At 41.6% G+C, this 22,358-nt stretch overlaps 1 protein-coding gene across 2 annotated transcripts in view; it reads left to right on the plus strand.

Moving 5' to 3' along the window:
* Nucleotides 1-356: 356 nt before the first annotated feature.
* LOC127379988 (complement C4-like) overlaps nucleotides 357-22,358 on the plus strand; it is a 61,998-nt gene continuing 39,996 nt past the window's right edge. Inside the window, exons 1-8 of one of the 2 annotated variants that reach the window (XM_051608324.1) lie at nucleotides 357-396; nucleotides 13,095-13,177; nucleotides 15,286-15,478; nucleotides 16,482-16,665; nucleotides 17,370-17,440; nucleotides 17,754-17,839; nucleotides 19,355-19,437; nucleotides 20,494-20,581. In XM_051608324.1, coding sequence (XP_051464284.1) covers nucleotides 13,113-13,177; nucleotides 15,286-15,478; nucleotides 16,482-16,665; nucleotides 17,370-17,440; nucleotides 17,754-17,839; nucleotides 19,355-19,437; nucleotides 20,494-20,581 — 770 coding nt within the window. In that variant the 5' untranslated portion in view covers nucleotides 357-396; nucleotides 13,095-13,112. Of the gene's footprint in view, nucleotides 397-13,037; nucleotides 13,178-15,285; nucleotides 15,479-16,481; nucleotides 16,666-17,369; nucleotides 17,441-17,753; nucleotides 17,840-19,354; nucleotides 19,438-20,493; nucleotides 20,582-22,358 lie in introns of those variants that run through there. The other variant, XM_051608331.1, reaches the window with a different exon arrangement.

The following is a 22,358-nucleotide window of genomic DNA, read 5'->3' on the forward strand; positions in this document are numbered from 1 at the left end:
CTGGTCCCCAGACATTTTTAGAGAGCCTTTGTCATTTGGTGAAGGTATGAAGTTAAAAGCTAATCAGCTGCCCAGGGAATGAGGGAATTTGGCTGCTAAACAAAGAAGAGCCGTCTGCAGTCGGATGCAGTCCAAGATTTCACAAAGGGGCAACAAAGGTGCCATTTTACTCCCATGTGAGTGCCCATGGACATGGGCAGTACTTCCTTGAAGGCTCCTGACACCCCCGAACAAAGCAGGGGAAGTCACATTGGTCCAGCTCCGACCAGCCCTCACCACCCCTCTGGAGCTCTCAAACCGAACTTTCAGTCTGCTTCTCATCAAACGAGCTGTGGCAACTAGTAATTCAGGATTAACTGAAAAGGAGAACCCAAGACGCAAGGATCGTCCTACCTGGTAAGTCACCAACACTGGCTGCAAACAAGTCTTGTTCCTGCCACTGTCACACAGTGTGAAGTGAATTTGTTGCTCAAAATAGATAGGGGGGCTGGAAAAAAGAGATAAATATGTGCTTTAAAGAAGAGTAGGCAGTCTGAGAGAGTGCCTGCAGATTAAAGGCACTTGTTTGTGGTAACAGTTTCCCAAAATCAGACTGACTATTCAGAAAAGTTTTAATTTAATGGTTTGATAACTAGCAGTTCTGTCATCTTCTCTAATTAATTTATGTATTTATTTTCTTGGCTTAAAAATGTTATGGCAAACGTAAATTAATTCTCCTTTTCACCTGTCACTATCTCTTACATACCTACACTTTAAAGGGAAATCCTCAGGGTCATGTTTATCTTCACAATATGTGTGAATTTTATATATAAAAAACCAACAGCAACAAACAAACAAAAAAACCAAAACCAAACAGAAAATATGAACATCTGCATTTTACATTTTTCATAAAACATTAAATTATTTAAAATGAAATTAATTACAACTGACCAGGTATTTTTCATATTAAAATCAGCCCTTATGACATCAATGAATCACACTACAAAAATGGGGAAAATAAAGAGCCTTCAGTCTTAAAATAATTATTAAGAGTAGAGATATATCACATTGGATATAGTCTGGGCTTAGCTGTCTCCTCTTGCACCCCTTCATTTCCCTTCTGTTTTCCCTTTACTGTACTTCTTTTCTGTGTTTCCTTTGCGGTACTTTTTGATGCATGAAAATGTTGAACAGATGCCACCTTCTGTTCTTTTCAGCTACTGCAGAGTACCAAGAAAACTTCTAACCTATGGAAACCTATCAAATATCATTATTTATCATAGAATCATAGAATCATAGAATGATTAAGGTTGGAAGGGAACTTAAAGATCATCAGGTTCCAGCCTCCCTGCTATGAGCAAGGATACCTCCCACTAGACCAGGCTGCACAAGCCTCATCCAACCTGGCCTTGAACACCTACAGGGAGGGGGCTTCCACAACCTCCCTGGGCAACCTATTCCAGTGCCTTACAAACGTCATGATGAATAATTTGCTCCTAATGTCTGACCTAAATCTCCCCTCTTTCAGTTTAAAACCATTACCCCTTATCCTATCACTGCCCTCTCTGGTGAAAAGCCCCTCCCCAGCTTTCCTGTAGGGTTCCTTCAGGTACTGGAAGGCTGCTATAAGGTTTCCCCAGAGCCTTCTCCTCTCCAGGCTGAACAGCCCCAACTTTCTTAGCCTGTCTTCGCAGCAGAGGTTCTCGAGGCCTTTGATCATCTTGGTGGCCCTTCTCTGGACCGTCTCCAACAGCTCCATGTCTTATCTGTGCTGAGGACTCCAGAGATGTACACAGCACTCCAGGTTTGGCCTCACCAGAGCAGAGCAGAGGGGCAGAATCACCTCCCTGGCCCTGCTGGCCGCACTTCTTTTGATGCAGCCCAGGATGTGGTTGGCTCTCTGGCTCCACGGCACACTGGTGGCTTATGTCAAGCTTCTTATCTGCTACCAGCCCCAAGTCATTTTCTTCAGAACTGTTCTCTAGCCATTCTCCACCCAGCCTTGAGGTATTTGTGCCTGGGGTCGTGCTGTCCCAGGTGCAGGACCTTGCACTTTGCCTTGTTGAACTTCATGAGGTTGGCACTGGCCCACCTCTCCAGCCTGTCAAGGTCCCTCTGGATGGCATCCAGTATCATGAACTACTCCACACAGCTTGGTATTGTCAACAAACTTGCTGAGGATACACTCAATCCCACTGTCCATGTCTCCAATAAAGATTTTGAACTTCACTGGTCCCAAATACTGATGCCTGAGGGACACCACTCGTCACTTGCCTCCACTGGGACACTGAACCATTGACCACAACTCTCTGGGTTACTTATCCCACCATGTGGTCCATCTGTCAAATCCATGCCTTGTCAGTTTGGAGACCAGGATGTCATGTGGGACAGGGTCAAATGCCTTGCACAAATCCAGGTGGATGATGTCAGTTGCTCTGCCATTATCCAGCATTATTCACCAAGGCCACCAAATTGGTCAGGCAATATTCACAGGTCTTTCTTTAGTTACACTAAGAGGACTCCAGTTTTACAGTAAACATGCTCACTAAAGGTTTTCCAAGGAAACCAGAAATGATCCGAAATCCAACTGCTGACTCTGGAAAGAAAAGGGGCAGAAGGCAGATGATACTTCATCCAGTCTCTCTTTAATGACTGCATTAGATGAAGAGCTGTATCTGCTTTTTTTTTTTTTCCTTTGTATTCTCAGTTCCTTCACCTCCACAGGTACCCCCCCCGCCACCTATACACTTCCTTTCAGAACTGCTCTGGGAAAATCTCCCTCCTTTCACTGATGCAGGGATGCTGAAGAGCTTCTGGCAGGGCACCCTGGGCATCCCCACTTGCAACCTGTCACAACAAACAGTGGGATGAAGATATGGAAACACAGTTCCAAGCCTAAAAATTTTGCTTTTTTGTTTCATGCCTTTTAATCTGAGTTTATGTATTGCTGGCGATTCCTTTTCCTTCAAAAAAAAAAAACCCACAAGTGCATTTTTTACACCAGTACCCCTCCAGAGGTTTATCCCAGTATCTCTTAGTCTTCTGTTATCCCAAATAAAGCACAGTATTATGGGTATGAGCAGATTCCTCTGCATAGATTTTGCTACCCATATTTCCTCTTGCCATTTAAGGATTCACTGTAACTAGAGATAAACTTGGACTTTGGCCTGGCTCTCCAAACTTCAAGGTATGAGAAATGCTTTATTTTATTTTCTCCAACCACCAACGAGCAGTGTGTTTCTTTCTCAGAAGCCAGGGCTGTGTTTGGGGGTCTTAGCTTCTCTTCACTGAGGACTTTGCAGTGGAAGACCATGTAGGCAGAAGACACGTGTGTGTTGGGTGATGGGGACCAAGACTAGTACATATTAGTGAGGGCAGGGGGTTGTGCATAGCCACAGAAATTATGTTTGTGCGTCACCTTTGCAGGCAGATAAGGAAGTGGTCAGGATACATCTCTCAGGGCTTCAGAAATGGGAGGAATGTTTTTCTTTATCTGGACTTTCATGAGGAGTGTTTTCATAAGTTCATAACTGCATTCTTTTGTACCTTACACACATTATCTTGCTTTCAGATGGTCTTGGATGACTCTGTGTAGGGGATCCTGCCTGTCTGACTCCTTAGAAAGGGCACTCAGATATCTAAGTTGCAGATAGGGTTATTTATTCCTAAAGATCACTGTAAATACAAGCCAGCCTTATTTCTACTGTAACCCCCATGGCAGAAGGGCTGTCTGCAGACTGTAAAGTAGAATAAGTAATGAGACTAAAATAAATATCCTTAGAAGGTTTATTTTTTTCTCCATGTTCTTTTAACCTCAGAGATACATGTTTTGAGAGAGGAGGCAAAGACCCTCTCTGCCTTTTCCTTTGTGCCAGAAAGGTATTAGCATTCCTAAATAGTGGGCCCTATATCACAGTACTTTAAGGTGCTTCAATTCCTGTTAGAAGTGAAGCTAGCCCTCTACCTACCATGAAATATGAGGGGTTTAGGGATGATTTAAAGTCATCTTTTGCCCTCTGTTGTACCTGTAAGTGGAATTTAGCTGGAACAGAGAGTAGGGGCCCCACATTTTCTAGGCATCTGTTTTCCTGGATAAGCTCTTGACTTGCAGGGAGTGGGAAGAAGAGTGTGTTGCAGTAAATCAGAAAGTCCGTAAGGTGTGGAGCGGGGTCAGGCTTCTGATTGCAATCATTGCTTCACAAAGGATAAAAATAAGATAAGCCTTTTTCTTGGCAATAAACTGTGGTGGTGAGCACAAAAACTTTTCATCTTGCCTGCCAGGTTCTAGTGCCATGAAGTTGATATAACTGGATAGAGCATGGTACTTCTGACTAGCTGTGAACTGTTCTGCCAACTGAGAATACACTGACTTTATAAACACCCTTAAAATATGGCCTGAACGGTGCTGCCTTTGCTCTTGCATTTTTGTTGCAGAATGACAGACTCAGTGTTTTAAAAAGCCGGACAGAAATCTGGACTTTTATCCAGAAAAGTTGGTTTTGGACATAGCTGAGTAAAGGCTGTGATGACATGAAGTGAGCAGCTCTCAGTACCCCAAAACAAATCACACCCCAGGTGTATCAGCATCATAGAATCATAGAATGGTTTGGCTTGGAAGGGACCTTAAAGATCATCTAGTTCCAACGCCCATGCATGGGCAGGGACATCTCCCACTAGATCAGGTTGCTCAATGTTTCTTCCAACCTGTACTTAAACACAAGGGGACATCCACAACTCTCCTGGGCAACCTCGGCAAGTGCCTCACCACTCTCATAGTGAAGAATTTCTTCCTAATGTCTAACCTAAATCTACCCTCTTTCAGCTACCTCACCCTATTACTCCACTTCGTTGTAAAAAGTCCCTCCCCAGCTTTCCTCTAGGCTCCCTTCAGGTACTGGAAGGCCACTGTAAGGTCTCCCAGGAGCCTTCTCTTCTCCAGGCTCAACAGCCTCAAATCCCTCAGCCTGTCTTCATAAGAGAGGTGCTCCAGCCCTGTGATCATCTTTCTGGCCCTCCTCTGGACTTGCTCCAACAGCTCCTTATGTTTGGGACCCTAGAACTCGACATACTACTCCAGCTGGGGTCTCACCACAGAGGATTAGAGGGACAGAATCACCACCCTCAACCTGCTGGCCGTGTTTTTTTGATACAGGATACAGTTGGCTTTCTGGGCTGCAAGAAGATAAGGCATGTTTTGTTCTGAATTCCCAGTAGGTCCTCCACTTTTCTCTAACTTTATATATGCAAGTGTTTTAGGGACTACTTAGAGCAGACTAGGATAAGTCCTTCCACTGGAAAAACCCAAGTAATTTGTAAAACCCTCCAGCTGTATGGACTGTCATGCAGCTCAGACGTGCAGCCCACATTCGAGCAGCCTGCATTGTGGAGAACTACCCATGTGCATTTGAGCTTGGAGTTGACTCCCCCTTTACTCCTAGTACCTGTCAAGGAAAGCAGGTCTTGGAAAGCAGGACAGGCTGTTTTCATTCCTTCAGGAAATCTTGGTTCCGCATTGGAGAGCAGAGCTGCCCACTGGATGGCACCAAGACTCCATAGGTACGGCGCTGGAGAGCGCAGGCCGCCCTGCGGCATTCCTGCCTGTCCCAGTGCCAGGCTTCCAGCTGCTTTACAAACACACACAGCGAGACCCTGGAAGCAAAAGGCCACAGCAACAGCAGTATATACAAGCTGAGATTTGACAGGTTTTGGCTCCAGGATTCTCTGTCTAAAAGTCTATTAACATCCCACACATGACCGAGGTCAGAGGCACTGGTGATGCCACAGAGAGGCAACACTTGTGTCTCTGTGGAGGGTACACACAGCAAACTTTTGGCAGATACTTAGACAATTAAGTACAAGCAAATGCTGATAGTGGTCTTCTCCACAGAAACTGAAGTTGGGCTTGCTACCTAAATATACACCTGCAGTGGACTTACTGAAGACAACAAGCTTTACTGAAGTCACAAAAGAATGGGGAGGTATTTGGAAATTTAGCATTGCATTACATTACGTTGTAATTCCTAATATTCTCTGATGATTGTTTGATTATTTAATTGTCACGGCTCATGTGCATAACCTCGAGGAGGAGCCTGCCTCACTGCTAGGATGGCAGAGGTGTCGTGCTTTGGGCCCAACACAATGAAGGAACAGCCCCATGGCCGCTAACTCAACTCCCCACATACACACACACACTCTGGGATGAGGAGGACAAAGCTCATGGGTTGAAACAAAGGACAAGGAGGGTTCTTCACCAATTAAGGTCCTGGGCAAAACAGACTCAACTTGGGAAAAAATAATAATTTCATTTCACACTAATCAAACACACACAGAGGACACAGACAACATAAAGAGCAGGGGTTACATATGTTACCCCAACCCTCCCTTCTTCCCAGGCCCAAATCACTTTGTTCCCGGTTTCTCTCCCTCCTTTCCCCCAGCGGCACAGGGGGACAGGGGATGGGGTTTAGAGTCACTTCACAGGCTGGTGGTTCCTGCTGCTCCTTCCTCCTCAGGAAGAAGGATTCCTTACAGTCCTTCCCTGCTTCCCCACAGGGTCCCTCCCATGGGAGAGAGTCCTCCACGAACCTCTCCTTCATGAGTCCTTCCCACCAGGTCCGGAGCTGCTCCAGCCTGGGCTTCCCACAGAGTCACGGGCTGCTTCGGGAACAAACTCCCCTGGCACCGGGGTCTTCCAAAGCTGCATAATCAGCATCCACAGACAGTAAATCCTCTGGCTACAAAATCCAAGTCCACTGGCCAAGTTCACCCCTCCTGGCGCCCCCAGGGAATGTTCCACCATGTTCTTCCATGAGTGCAGGAGGACAGCTGCCATCTCGCCATGGGTTGCAGGGAAACTTCTGCTTGGGCACCTTCTTCCCCTTCTTCCTCACCAACCACCAGCACCGCTCTCCTCCACCAGCACAGCTCTTCTCCCCAGAGTCTCTGCTGGGCTCTTATCTAAGTTCTTTTGTATGTTAATCTCTGAGGCTCATCTATTGTCCCTCTAATGGCTCCTTGGCTGGGTTTTGGAGCAGGGGAGCTTCTTATGAAGCCAGAAGAAGCATAAGAGCTTCTTATGGAGCCAGTCCTGGGGCCCTTACCCTGCTACCAAAAAACCCACCAAACCAAACCAGAACACAGAGGCTTCAGGTGCAGGACTAGATGTCGTCCAACCCCAGGAACAGCATGAGCAGATAAGGAATTAGGTCTCAGACCTGTGCTTCTATGTGAGCCTTGGAGCACCACGGCCACCAGCTCTTTCAAACTTGCTGTTTGTTTCTTCTGCTTCAGCAAGCCAGAGACCAACACAATGGGAACACATGTAGAAGGAAATCTAAAAGAGATGTCCAGACACGGATGGCAACAGCTGCTGAATCTCTTTGCCCCAGCACACCAAAAGGGGGAGAGCAGAGAAACGGCCCCAGCCTTGACTGTCACAACAGGACTGTAGACTGGGCTGTTGTCAGAGGTGGTAGCTGGGACACTGAGGGGACCACAGGCTGAACCAGAAAAATACAGAGATGTTTTTAAACCACATCCTGATATAACTGAAGATCCATCTTCCTCATTCAGGAGTCAAGCCAAAATCAAATATAAATGGCCTGGAAATGTGACCCATATCATACAAATATGAAGCAGGACAGGTGCTCACGTATTTGCAAGGGCAGATTCATGCTGCAGGCTGCAAAGAGTTAGGGCTCCATGGCTGAATTTCTGTAAAAAAGAATAGATCAGCATACATTACCTGAATAACTGTCCCACTGAGCTGTCACAAAAGTCATCCGCACTCCTCTATGAGAGAATAGCAGATGCTGTGCTTGCCCCCTGGGGAGATGCTGGAGCTCCTGACACAGAAACGTGTTGTAACAGAGTAGCTTCTCCTTTACAATAAAAGCAAAACTCTCCTGACACTCATCCCTTTCTCTTTGAATTTCGTCTTGGAACATTCAAACCAAAAGATCAAAAAGAGCAGGACAGTGGAGCTGACTCAAAGTGGATGGAGTGGGATGAAGGTGGAAGCAAAGCCTTTTCCCAGGCTTGGGAGAGGAGAAGCTTTCTGGTGTCTCATGCTTCTCTGACTTACTGGGTGAAGTGAATACTTTAGATTGAATTTGCAGATCAAGACAAGGAAAGCTGCCAGTGGCAGGCAGGCACACAGCTAGCTGTGGTTAGACATGGTATGTGATTTTTTTTCTCCTTTTGTTTGTGAAGTATTTTTTAGTATAATTGGGCAATCCTCTGAAACGGCAGAGTATCTTCATTTAACAGGTCAGAAAGTGCGAGGAATGAGAGTCAGTAGCAGTTACAAAATTTTGTTCTAAATTTTGCCTGCATAAAAGTCTGGTTTTCCTTGATGTGAAATCAAGAAAAATACCACAGAACTGGATGTGTAACCTTTATTCTTATTCTTCTCAACTAGTTAAAATAATAGATTTTGCCACGGATATGTCCAAGGTGCCTTTTGATTTTTTAAGTTATTCTTATCTTTTGCTCCTGTGAAAAGGAGAATAAATGCTCTGCAGAGACAATTATGTCTATTATATTCCAGAAGAATGTAGAAGTTGGGAAAGATCAAAATATTCGATGTATGTTAATTTTTGTAAGTCATGTGCATTTGTTACAGTTGGTAGTGAGGAAAAAAAATTGGTTTGTCTTTGGTTTTTATAATGAAATTTGAAGAAAAAGGAAAAGAAAAAAAAAAATGACACAACAAAAAACAGATTGGAGACCATGGTTCCAGACAGAGTGTCAAGATGTTTGGGTGCAATGGCAGTACCCCAAACACCCTGAGTGATCCAGGGCAAGTTATTAGCTTCTTCATTTCCAGTAGTTCTTGCTTTCACCTGGGGTGAGAGAGCCACCTGCACGCTCTGACATCTCCTCCCATCCGAGCCATGACCTGTCCAAAGGCTTCTCCTCTCAGCAAGGCTGTGGTTGGTATTTTACTAAATTTAACCTACATTTCTTAAAGGTGCCAGAACTTCTGAGATTCTGAAAAACGTAGTTGGCCAAAAACTCATGATGCATTATTACAGTAGGGTGAAATATTTTGTCTGTAGTATAATCCAGTGATTGCTTGACTTAAAAAAAACACCATATTGCCTTACATGGTCACTTTTGCAAAATATCAAATTCCCAGAAGCAGTGCTGCCTTGGTATATATTTTTTTCACAGGTCCTAAACTCTTCTGTTTCTTTTTCTTTTTTTTTTTTCTTTTCTTTTTTTTTTTTTTTTTAGTATGTTAAGAAAATTACAGAATTGAGCCTACCCATTGGGAAAATTAGAAAGGAATGCATGAGAAAAAGCTAAGGTTGGTTGCTCAGTCCTCCCCAAAATCCAGTCTCCTCAGTGAGAGTGGAAAAACCCGTGGATATACTGTTTTTTTTCTTTTAAAAATAGGATATTTTTTCCCCAGAAGATACACTTAGGACCACTAAATGTGGAACATTTAAAGAAAATGCAGACAAAAAGGTCAATTTTTCTTGGCAAAAGCAACTAGAGCCTGGATTAACTTCTTAATTCATGACCTAGATTATGGCAAAGAAAAAAAACATAGTTTAAATTTACGTTTTCAATTTACACTGATTTTAAGGAGAAGTTATCCTGTTGTTAAGAGGAATTATCCAAATTAAACCCACACTTCATGGTCTGCAGTTGAAAAAGGATTTCAGAATTTAATTTTCTGAAATGTCAGCAGTGAAATATCGTCTTTTGTGTTTGTCACAATTCTCTGTAACTCAGCAAAGAGGATAACACCGTGGTGCTTATTTGCAAAATGTGCTTTGTGAAGCTGTCCTTTGTACCCTTCTGCCAGGCAGAGGTGAAATAGTGCAGGAGGAAAGTGAAAGGAGATTTTGGTCCTGTTAGTATTTAGGTAGATTAAGGGGGAAAAGCCTTTTGGAAGCACTTCAAGCTAAAGAACAAAAACTACAGCTGGAGCTCTAAATGCTGTGAAAACCTGCAAAGTTCAAATGAAGTTACTGAAAGGAGAGATATTCAAAATAAAACAAGTCTGTCTCCCCCGAGTTCAGGGTTCACTAGTTCCTTCTTATACAGACATCAGTCCCAGATTTTGCTTGCCGGAGCCAGTGCTGGACTCCTGGTCAACTGAAAGATCAATAGCCTACCTGGTGAAAAGTGGCTGATGAGTAAATAGGAAAGGACTTTGCCTTTAGAAAAAGGACAGGCACAGAAGTCATTTTAGGCTGACTTTTCTGTGTTCTCTCTTTCGTGTATATACTGGAGACGTTAAACCCAGAGTATTTTATTTTATATTATTTTTGCATTGCATTTCATTATCTTATTTTTTAATGTGGCTTTGGACTAGAAGATTTTGCTTTATACTAGAAAACACAATTCCAGCCAATCTGAAGAATCTGTGAACCTGGACAATGATCATTTTAGACAAAACCAGAAAAAGACAAATAAAGCATTAGGAATTCAAAGTCTAGTTGTATAAATGGTCATGTATACACTTGTGCTTTTTTGTTTGTGGGAGACAGTGAGAAAAATCCCTCTTAAATTACAGTTACTGGTTTATATTTTGGAGAAAAAAATGCCTTAAATGAGAGTTAGAAAGCCTCCTTAAATTCAAGAATAAAATGGTTGTACAACATATTGCTATGAATAGCCATTTTGTACACACACATATAGTTATATTTCACAAAGAAACATAAGTCTGCAAATCCAATTAAAAGCACGTGAAAACAAAAAATGTTTCTTGCAAGGTCCCCTTTAAAAAGCAATCCATGAAAATCCTTACTGGGAATTCCTACATTGCTATTTGTATAGCTGTACAAACAGACCTCAGTCCCCTGACAAACAAGCCAGCCCAGACAAAGGAAAGCCCTTCTCCTCCCCTCTGATAAAGACTGGCACAACTTTGGGATCTTGGTGTGACTCCACCCTGCAAAGCTGCCTCACCTGTGACTTCAGGAATAGGAAATCCATGCTGGTTGTGCTGCAGTCTTCGGAAAACTGCGGACTTTTCAGCTAGGATAACTCCTTATGTGTTTCTCAGATTAACGGCATTGAGCTTGCAGATGTTGACTGTTTTCTTTCTAATTATTTTTCTGTCTGCAGCAATAATAAAGGACCCTGTTATACACATTTCTTGTTCTGTTTTAGTGAGTGAGGTTGGTCAGTGGCTGCATCAGCCCTGACCCTGGATGACAGGAGACATCCACCCTAGCAGTGGAACTGTTTCTGAAAATGGCAGGAGCCTCAGCTTACTCCACAGCTACTGCTGCTCTGAATTAAGTTCCTCCATTATCTTTTCTTTATTCTTACAAGAGAGAGAAGTTCTTACTTTACCAGCTGCAAGTTTACCAAGCCTCTTCTGCTCCCCACAGAGCGCATGAGCCCTAAGCCCAAGAGAACTTCTTCCACAAAGCTTGTCTTTGTCCTGAGCACAGTCCAGCATTGTGATGGAAATCTCTGCTCTTCCTCACCACTTCTCTTGGGTCTGGGAGATCAGAGGCCCTGAGGAAAATACTGTGATTTGGCATGGAAATAAATCAGTTTTGTCAGTGCATAACTGCAGAGGGGAGGGATGGCAGAGTGAAAATAACTTTTGTTCTAACAGTTCCCATTTCTGATCTCCTGTAAGCATCTCCCAAAGAGCATGGATTTGGACCCTGAGGATCTATAGTTATCTTTCCTCACCTTCTCCCCCCTGATTAACAGCTGAAGTGAGAGTGGCAGCCATAAGAGAAAGGGTAAAAGCTATGTACTGTCTCTTGGAAAAAAATCTGTGCCACTTCAGCATTTTCTGATGTTTGAAGCCAGAAACAACCTTGATGCTACTGCTGCTGGTACTTTTTGTGACCGCCAATGGGCAGAGAATATTTGTCTTCCATCTGTTTTTGTCTCAGAGGGAGCTACTGCACTTGTGACACACTTGGTGTAAAATAGCGAACAGATTTGTCAACACCTTGCACCTTCTTCTCTTCCCTTGCTTCCTTGTCTTGAAGCAGCACTTTCTGGAGCTGCCTATGTCTGAAGAGCCAGGCAAGGGATGTCTCTTAGGCAGGGGGTGGGGTGAGGTGGAGGTTCTTTCATGCAATGAGTGCAACCTGGCTGTGGGCAGTGAGTCCTTCCTGTGAGCATGAATTCACCTTGCAGAAAATGTAGTCCTGATTTAAGGCACCCAATGCTACTAACTAAAGGCACAGATTTAGATGTGAGGCATTATAGGGTAGTTTATCCCAGAACCTTGTGCAGCCATGTGATCATTTCTGGGATTTGACCTGTCTGTAAATCAGATGGGCATTTTTCCATTCTCATGAGTCAACAAAATTCTGTTTGGGAGACAGCAATCCAGTAAAGGCTTGCAAAAATGAGACCTGCTGAGAGTTTCAGTTTATTCTTTCATTTGCATGGTTCCTGCACAGTTATTCCTCAGCTGTTGTTTTTTTTTCTCCTGTTTTTGACCATCCTGCCTTCTAAGACATTGCATGTCTTTCCTGCAGTTTGGAAAGCCTTCTAATGGCTGTATGTTAAGAGGAGGCTAATTACCCTCTGGAAAAGTCCTCTGTCTTGACCGTAAGGGAAATCTGAGCTGAGTAGCTCAGACAGAGATATCTTTTTTATTTCCACTTACATAAAAGCAGATGAATGTCTTCAAGCACTGCAGGCAGAACGTTCTCTTCCAACCCAAATTATGTTAGCATTCTGTGAATCTATCAGAACCAGAAATATTTTTCTCACACCTTCACTGGACCACAGAGATGCCTGGAGTGAAGTAATGGCACAGAGAAGGGACTGCTTTACCACCACAGCATCCTGTTTGATTTTGCGGTAGACTTTGCAGTATTTGTGAAAACTTCTCTCTGCCCAAGATTTTTAGTTGCTGCCATGTGAAAATACTAAAGCTGGGAAAAGAATGAATGAATAATCAAATGTAAAATTGCAGCTTAGTCCGTAATGTCTCCCCCCCAGGCTGATAATCTGTGCATCATGAGCATGCTCATCACTATTGGTTGAGGTTTTGCAAGTTATTAATAAATAACCAGGATAGGCAATGTTCTTTGCTGCATTGTGCCATCAGCCCACTTCTTACAACCTGCACCTCAAGGGCAGATTGGCAGTGGCTGTTTGGTATTTCTGTTTTGCAGATGTTGTAGAGTTTTCCAATGGAAAGGCTGGTACTTTTGATGACCTTTTGTTCTCTGTTGTCCTATACACAGCAAGCACCATCGTAAGTACATTTTACTGTTAATTCTTCATTCTTAACAAATCCCTTGAAAGAGAAAATAAGAATGCTAATCAATCAACAGAGCCTGTTTCTCAGACCACCAAAAATTTGTGTAACCTTACATAAATAAAATAATAAAAAGCTGAAAAATGTCCTTTTAAAGTATTTTTAAAGGGAGAGATCTCAATTCAGTAATAAATATTTTTAAATGTCTTGTTAAAGCATGATGTTCACGTTGTTATTGTTGCTTGTTCATCTTCAGTTTATGACATCTACTGGATTGGAAAATCTTGGGAAAGAATAACTCTCCTTTCTGTAATTGATTTATACATTGCCAAAAGCAAAGGATTCACATTTGGAAGAGCTTCAGGATTTTTCTGTACTTATCCTCTGTTTTAGTGGACATTTACATGTGTCGATATGGTGCTAGTTGGACAAATTCCTGCGTATGGGAAATAGTTGTAATACTTTCAGAAAACCTATGAAGCATTTAAAGGTCGTTCAAATTGACCTTTATCTGTAGGGCAGAGGTAAAGGAGAAGAGGCTTCTGCTTTGTTCCCACCAAAATCAAGTAGATTCAAATACTTGCCATAGCCAGATGAGATCTTTAATGATCACCTGTGGCGGGGCAATCCCAAGCAGAAATACAGGCTGGAGAGAGAATGGATCGAGGAGAAAGATTTGGGTGTCTTGGTTGATGAGAAGCTCAACTTGAGCAGACAGTGTGTGCCAAATATGCCGTGGGCTGCATCAAAAGAAGATTTGTCAGAGGTCAAGGGAGGTGATTCTGTCTCTGTACTCCTCTCTGTTGAGATCCCACCTGGAGTGCTGTGTACAGTTCTGTGGCCACCAAAACAAGAAGGACATGGAGCTGCTAGAACAAGCCCAGAGAAGGGCCACAAAGATGATCAGAGGGCTGGAACACCTCTGCTATGAAGACAGGCTAAGAGAGTTGAGGCTGTTCAGCCTGGAGGAGAGAAGGCTCCAGGGAGACCTTATATCACCTTCCAGTACCTGAAGGGACTACAGGAAAGCTGGGGAGGGACTTTTTACAATGGGTTACAATCCTAGTGATAGGATGAGGTGTAATGGCTTTAAATTGTAAGAGGGGAGATTTAGATTAGACTTTAGGAAGAAATTATTCATTATGAGAGTGGTGAGTCACTGGCACAGGTTGCCCAGAGAAGCTGTGGAAGCCCCCTCCCTGGAAGTGTTTAAGGACAGGTTGGATGGGGCTTTGAGCAATCTGTTCTAGTGAACAGTGTCCTTGCCCATGCCAGGGGGGTTGGAACTAGATGATCTTTAAGGTCTCTTCCAAGCCAAAACATTCCATGATTCAAGGTGCTGAACATACCAGGTATGTGAAACCTAACATTTTGTCAGGAAAATACCTCCATGGTTCTTCAAGACAAGACCTGGTTTGTGTCCAGCTAGCTGAGATTATGGGCAGTGTGGCCTAGTGACCATGTATTTTCACAAATGTTGCCACAATAGTAAAAATGAGAACACTCAGTTTAGGCTCTAACTCAGCTATTCCCAGGGCTATGGTCTCTCATCACCAGCATTTCATAAACGGTGACATCTGAATGAAGATCAGCTACTTGAAACCCCATATACATGATTATGTAGGAAACTGATACCTCCAGACACATTAAATCATAAGCTGGCATAATGTAAATGTTAGCTCATGAAGATACACTACTTCACAATATCAGATATGTGTTGATGAACAGCTCTTAATGCAAGGCCTGGTTTTGTTTCCAGAAACTGAGTTTATAGAACTTTCTCTGGGTTAAACCCGGCTATAAATGGCATTGGCAGTTCCTGGCACATAGTACAGGGGCTTTTTTTTTTTTTTTCCCTTCTTACCTACAGGAACTGATCTTTTGTAGTACCTAAATGATGCCATGGTCCAGAACTTGGGGATCAGTCTACTTCTAACCGCTATGCTGACTAACAAGGGGGACAGACTAGGTGAACTCCACAAGACCCAAGCTCACTCATTCTGTGATTTTCTGTTTTCTTCTTTAAAGTTTATATTGGCTGAACATTCTTGTATGATGTGAAAAATAGGCCACATGCCAGACAATCTGTTCCTATGTTTTTTTAGATTTCTTATAACTGCCCCAAATGTGGTGCATTTGGGAACGCAGGAGACAATAACAGTTCAAGTCCATGGAGCACAGAGCCCTGTGCAAGTTACTGCATACTTCAAAGATGAGACAAAAAATCAGCTCCTGTCAGAGAGGATCGTCTTTGACCTTAACCAAAATAACAACTACCTAGAGATGAAAAAAGTAATGGTAAGTCTACCATCATAGTGATGTGAACTTGGGGATAAAAACCACATAATCTGTACCAGGAATATGCTGGAATAGAGACAACATTGAACACTAGAGACAGATGAGTAAACAGCAATTCCAGTGACAGCAGCACCCTGTTCACCCAACCAGCTCAGAAAACAATGCCTAATGTAATTGCAGTTGTGACAGTGTGTGCTCTTTTGTGCCCAACAAGCAAGCTCAAGACTTTGCCCCATGACAAAGATAGATCCTTTCATCACTGTATATCAGTCATGAAATTGAATTTAAAAGCATTTAATTGTTTTATCACTGTTTGTTGTTCTGCATCACTTACACTACAACTGCATTCATACCTTTGACATGCTGGACATCTTTATAAAACAGGTAAAACCTTTAAAAATGTGCAGTCTTTCAGATCAAATCCTGTGATGTTTCTGCAGACCTGTAAGTTGATTATTTCTTCTTTGTGTCCTGCTTTGCATCATTTGCTTCTGCCATGACTATTTGAAGACGGGCAGTGTTTAGCTCAGGAGTTTGAAATATTTGGTTGGAAAACAGCACACAGCAAGGCTCAGCTCTGATTAATTACTCCCAAAGCTAAAAGCTGAGTTTCAAATCAGGTTCCTCTTGAGCATGATATTTAGAAGCATTGTATTAACCTGCATGAGATAAAGCTCTAATAGCCAAGATTTAGCAGGTGAAGGATTACAGGGTGCTACTACAGCTTCCAAATGTCTTAGTAACTGGAATTCAACATTAGTGTAAACTAAGACACTGGACTTGAGTTATTGCCATTGAACAAAATAATGTGCATTTCTGTGGTGGAAAATGGGGAATTAGGTTGTATTTCTACTTTAAAGGGAAGAAAATCAGTATCTTCTGTTGAATGGTAGTAATAAAATTATATAAGCACTTCAGCAGCTTTTGGTCCCCCAGCTGTGTGACTCCAAAGTGACCAGGTTTGTATCTGACTCAGTGGGCTTTTTCCTTTTGCCCTTTTCAGGTCAAGCCAGGGCCTCTGCAACAGGATCTGTTCAAGAGGAGCAGTCAACCACATGTTCTGCTAGTCACCGAAAGCAGGGACCTTTACAAGGAGACTGTTCAAAGCACTCGCATCCTCCTGTCTTCCAAGAAAGGCTACATTTTTATTCAGACAGATAAGCCCATATATACTCCAACTTCCAAAGGTTAAAAAACAAATACTGCATTTCAGATGTTGAGTAGAAAAGTTATAAGGGCATGATTCAGAAAAGTAATAATGACTTGATCTTTCCTAATGTAAACCTTTCTTGCTTAACCCCAGCTACCTCTGCTTACTAGCCAATCCAGATTTTAAACTCTCCTTCTGCAGCCAGGAATTCTGCAGGACCTGCCCCGTGAATTGCAACTACCCATGTGGAAATGCCACTGGAGTCAAAAAGTTGTTCTTTCTTCTAACAGAAGTCAAACAAAACCAGCTCTTTTTTGTTCAAAAAACTTAGTGATGACTTTTCTTTGAAAACACAATTACAAAAAACCTGCAAAGAAATCCTATTGCTTCTGCTTGCAACACCAACAATAAATATCCTTTTCACTGTAAGACCACAACTATTTTGTTACTTAAGAATTTAATTAAGTAACAAGAGAGGAAAGTTAAAAATGTTCTTGAGTTTGGCTGCAGGCCTTGGCTGCAGAAGGAATACAAAAGTAAGTGAAGCCCCCTGAGTATTTTTTGGAATTGATTTTAAAAATATCTTTGTTTGGTCACTTATGCAAAGCCTAAGAATTAAATCCTTTCGTTTTTTTAATTTTGCAGGCTTCTTTTGGTTGTTTAATTCTTCTAGAACTTGTAATTACTAGCTAGAAATGCCAGAAATAAAGAGATTAAAACATTTATTCCTCTGTTAAACAGTAAGATACAGGATCTTCATTCTGGACAATGCTATGAGGCCAGCAGAGGACACAGTTACTGTTGCTGTGCTAGTAAGTATACAAAATACACTGGTAATGGGCACTTCTTCAGCACAGGAACTATGAGAAACCTCAACAAAAGATCCAAGACTAAAACTGTATCTATGACTCCTCTCCAGAAATCAGTATTTATACATTGTGAGGTATGTCTGGTTATTTTTGGCCAATATCAGGAGCACAAAGGGAAATGTAACGTAAATATTGAAGTAGGAAAGTAAGCAGAACATTTTGTCTTCCTTAGGATAAGTATATTAACTTCAGCTTTTGGATGCAAATGTTTGATACCTGGTGCATAATTTTGTGTTTGTTTTCTCTCTTTCAACAGAATTCAAAAGGAATTGTGGTTAAAAAGTCTGACCGGAAAGTGAAAACAATGTTCAGTGAAAACTTTGAAATACCTGACATTGCTGAGTAGGTTACTGCTGTGCCTTTTGCATTAAAACAGTTCCCAAGTCAGAATGTCTCTTGCAGAAGAATGATCTTCAAGCTAAAAAAAGGAGTCTTGTTCTTCCCTTCTTTTTGCTCTGCTCTCCTGTCTTTGTCTCCTCTCTTACTTATTGCCTGCTTAACCATTTCTTTAGAGCGGGAGGTGCACTACAGCAGACAGTTTTGCTCTGATCACACCTGGGAAGCACCACAGCAGAGTGTGGCAGCAAGGAGCCCAGCATGGTTGCTCTGAGGCCAGCCCCAGAGCCTCCTGCCTTGCAGGGGTCTACACCTGAGCCAGTTACCCATGGTCTCTTCTCTGACACTGGGGAGAAAGTCACAGAATCACAGAGTGTGAGGGGTTAGAAGTGAGCTCTGGTGATCATTTAGTCCAGTCCCCCTGCTAGAGCATGTTCACCTAGAGCGAGCAGGTTGCACAGGATGGCGTCCAGGCAGGTTTTGAATGTCTCCAGAGACAGAGCCTCCACAGCCTCTCTGTGTGTTCCAGTACAGTAAAGAAGATTTTTCTTATGTTTAGGTTGAACCTGTTGTCACAATATTTAGGCTGCAGTGTTAGGTCATAGGTTGAACTTGATGATCTCAGACGTCTTTTCCGGCCTCAATAATTCTGTGATGCTGTGATTCTGTAATTCCTCTGACCTGTTTTTGATCCCTGTGTCAGGATGAGAAGTACCACACCTGTACCACTGCCTGTTTCTTTTCATTGGCTGCAGATGAGCCCAAGGGGACTTATGACATTGAAGTGTAATGACTGAAGTGAGGAGGATTAACACCACCTCCTATTAGCAAGATCAAACCATCCCAGTTCATCCCCTTAACCTGTTGAAGTACTTGAGATTTTTAACTGGTAGACTGCTTGAATTACTGTGCAAAATTGTCTTACTCTCACCATGGAGAAGAGATTGAGCCTATGGTTAATATCCTTGTACCTTTAAACATCTCATCTTGGAGAAAGGAGACCAGAATTTAATATTAATACACCGCAATTAGCAACATTTATTCTGATAAGGAACAATTTAACAAACTTCTTAAATACCTGCTCACCCATATTACTACATTCAGGAGAGCCTTTTGTAAGGGCTCAGTTTGCAAAGTGTGATTATCTCTGATTTCAAACAGTCAAGCTATTACTTAGTATTCAGTGAGTCCTTGCTTGCTAGATTGTTTTTGACATCCCAGTGAAGTTAAGTTATAGGAAATATATGATGACTTCTCTGTTTCTGAGGGCTTTTCAAAGGCCTCATCTTACATGTGATTTGCAAATATTTTATCTTGCAGTTCTTCATAAATCCTTTTTGAGTGTTCCTAGGACAATTGAAAATATGTTCCTGGCTTCTTCCAGCAAAGAGAAATCCATTAATAAATTAGTTTGAGATGAGATCAAAGCAAGGAAAATAGTAGCATCTAGTGATAATATAATACATTAACATCATAAAATATCAGAGGAATCAACTGTTTTCTGCTGAATTTGAATTTTAGGCCTGGAACTTGGAAAATAAAAGCCTGGTTTCATCAATATGAAATGTCTAATGTTTCTGCTGAATTTGAAGTTAAAAATTATGGTAAGAGAATATTTTATTTGCATTATAAAACTATGAAATCATCACTATGTGTTAAAAGATAAACTGCAGAGATTAAACCTGGCTGTAGTCAGGTTACTAAGGATGAGACTCTCAGTGTTTTAGTGCCTCATCACCATCTCTGATGCACAGAAGGAGAACTCTGGTTTTGTGTATCTTCCATGTATATTTGAAAAAAACAAACACCTTTATTTTAGACAGGCTAAAAAACTTCAGCATTTTTCACAAAGCATCCTTTTTGGAAAGGCTCTCCTACTACAGAAAATAAAATGGAGATGAGCACCATTTAAAATTCATCACATTTCTGGCTAAAGTTTTCAGTAAAGACTAGAATGACAAAAAAACAAAAACAAGCAAACAAAAAACCAACCTATTTTCTCTTAGTAGAATTCAGTTTGGAAGTTGATTAAAGTTGCTTCTATACTCAGATATGTTTATTTTAAAGAAAAGGAAGAACACTGTGGAAAAAGTAAAAATGTAGAAAATTAACAATTTGGCCTAAGAAATTATCTTATTTATTTATTTATTTATTTATTTGCACAGAAATTGTGCTTTCTTGTAAAATGTAGTGTGGGTTTGATTTTGTTTAAGGGCAAAAGAAAACTTCAGGATCATATGACAATCTCAGTTTAACAAAACTGATCCTGCCTTAGCTAGTGGCTGTAACAGAATAGTGGAGACTACTGCATTATAGGAGCACACTGCAGAATGACACAGCTGATGCTCAGGACCTGATGTCCACACTCAACCCATGACAGGATGGGTTTACTTCAGCCTGCTTCTAGTCCATGGCACTTGATGCCCACTAGGAGTTAGAGCATATCTTCTGGCTTATTTTCATTGTAAATAAAACCTATGTGTAGCAGAGCAAAAGAAGAGGAGATCAGGAGATTTGCTTCAGAAGTGCACTGCAAATTTAAACCAAAACATCATCTTGGTGCAGCTGCGTCCTCTCAGTGGGTGTTGCCAAATGCCAGGAGTTCAAGGTGTGTTTGAAATTCACGTCGTGACCTTTTGTTGTCTTCTTTTTCCATGCAGAACTTCCATCTTTTGAAGTCAAACTCATCCCACTTCAGCCATACTACCATATCTGGAATGAAAATTTTGTGTTTGATATAGAGGCAAGGTAGGTGTGCTCACAGTAAGGCTGTTTTAGGAGGCAGATAAGTAAATAGTGAATTTGCAGCTTATTCCTTTTCCTTGTCGTTAACACTTAACCAGCTTCTGGCTTTACTTCAATCTGACTTTAATCTTATATACTCTGTGTTTCCACTACTCTCTTGAGACATCAGTGTAAAATGCTACTGGGGTCTGAGTGGTGGTGATTAAAATGGGACAAGATCTTCTGAATATTCTAGTTTGCTGGTGAAAAGGTGACTATTTAGGATTCTCCTCCGTGTTGCTAATAAAGGTTCCAGGCAAACCAATCACCTGCTCTTCTTTATATGTTTTGATTCAAACACTTTGAAACAGTTTAACGCCTCAGATATTGCTATTTAATGCAATTTAAGTAGAAATAGATTCAAGTCTGTGTAGGAAATTTTCTCAAAGTCCAGTGAAGTCTGGAAGTAGTAAGATAGCACTTGTTTGAGAGTACTGATTTTTTGCAGAAATGCTCCCAGGTAAATGAGTACAGTTAATAGAGGAGTTTCCATTACCATCACTGCAGACAGATGCACTACTGCACAGTGGTGTGACACTGATCTGGAGGAGAGATGGCAACAAAGCTCTCAGACTGGCCAAACCACAAGGCAGGGCTCTATGGAAGATAAACTGCACTCAATCCAAAATCACATTAGAATAGCATCAAAGACAGGCTAACTTAGAAAGTCAGCAGTGAGAAATAAACCCATTAGAATATTTTATATACTTCAGAAGAATCAGACTGAACCTAGACTAAATAAGTATTTTGTGCTGTGTAGCTCTGCTATTTTTGATCCCATATTGGCAGATCTAAAGTGACCAAATACTGACTCATCAAGCCTTCTTGGCTGCTGTTTCAAGTTTCTTCAGAGTGGAAATATGTAATAACTACCCATCAGGATTATGTTTTTCCCTAATTTACCACTCAGCTGAAATCCTCAATTACTAGAAATATCCTGGCCACCTTGCACTTTGGGAAAGATGGAGAGAGAAATCAAGTAGTTCTCTGGAAACTCAGTGATGTATTTCCTTTTCATCAAAGTCACAACTCATGCATCTAGAGTTGATGACTTTGGTAGAATATACTTACGTGAGATTTGTACGTCCAGGATCTATTTGCCAGTTATTTAAGTGGTTCAGTGTGGCATTAGTTCAGTGTGGCATTAGTTCAGATGTTACAAATTTGATCTACAGTTACATCGTAAATGTGTTTTAAAGATTATTTGGTGAAAAAAAAAAAATATTGGTATTAAAATGGTATCATACTGATGACAGAGTAAGTGAAGTTCCTTCGTGAAAAACAGCATGTTAGGAATGAGTAAAAATAAACTTAGTACTGCACTTGAACAGAAGTTTGTGTTTTCTCAAGTCAAAGAACCTCTGCATCTGAATTAATGTCCTTACAGTGACTAAATTAGAACTTGATACCTCTCTTTTTTTTCATTTTTGGAAAAGGAATAAATTTTATGAAATGAGAACAAGCAGCTGGAGACAGCTGACCTTCTCTTATAGTTGAGAGAAATCTTTTCATTTTCAGAGCATTGAGGAGACTGTTGACCTTTTTGTTCAGGTTTTATTTTCTTTGCGCCTGTGGATTCTTCTTTATTTTTTTCTTTAAAGATCGAAAAATACTAGCAAAGCTGGAAGAGGATAGATTTAGGTTAGACATTAGGAAGAAATTCTTTATGGGGTGGTGAAGCACTGGCACAGGAGACTGACAACAGGGACGTTGTGGATGCCACATCCCTGGAAGTATTCAA

This window comes from Apus apus, chromosome 1, assembly GCF_020740795.1.
Source record: "Apus apus isolate bApuApu2 chromosome 1, bApuApu2.pri.cur, whole genome shotgun sequence".
In the NCBI taxonomy this organism is placed as follows: domain Eukaryota; kingdom Metazoa; phylum Chordata; class Aves; order Apodiformes; family Apodidae; genus Apus; species Apus apus.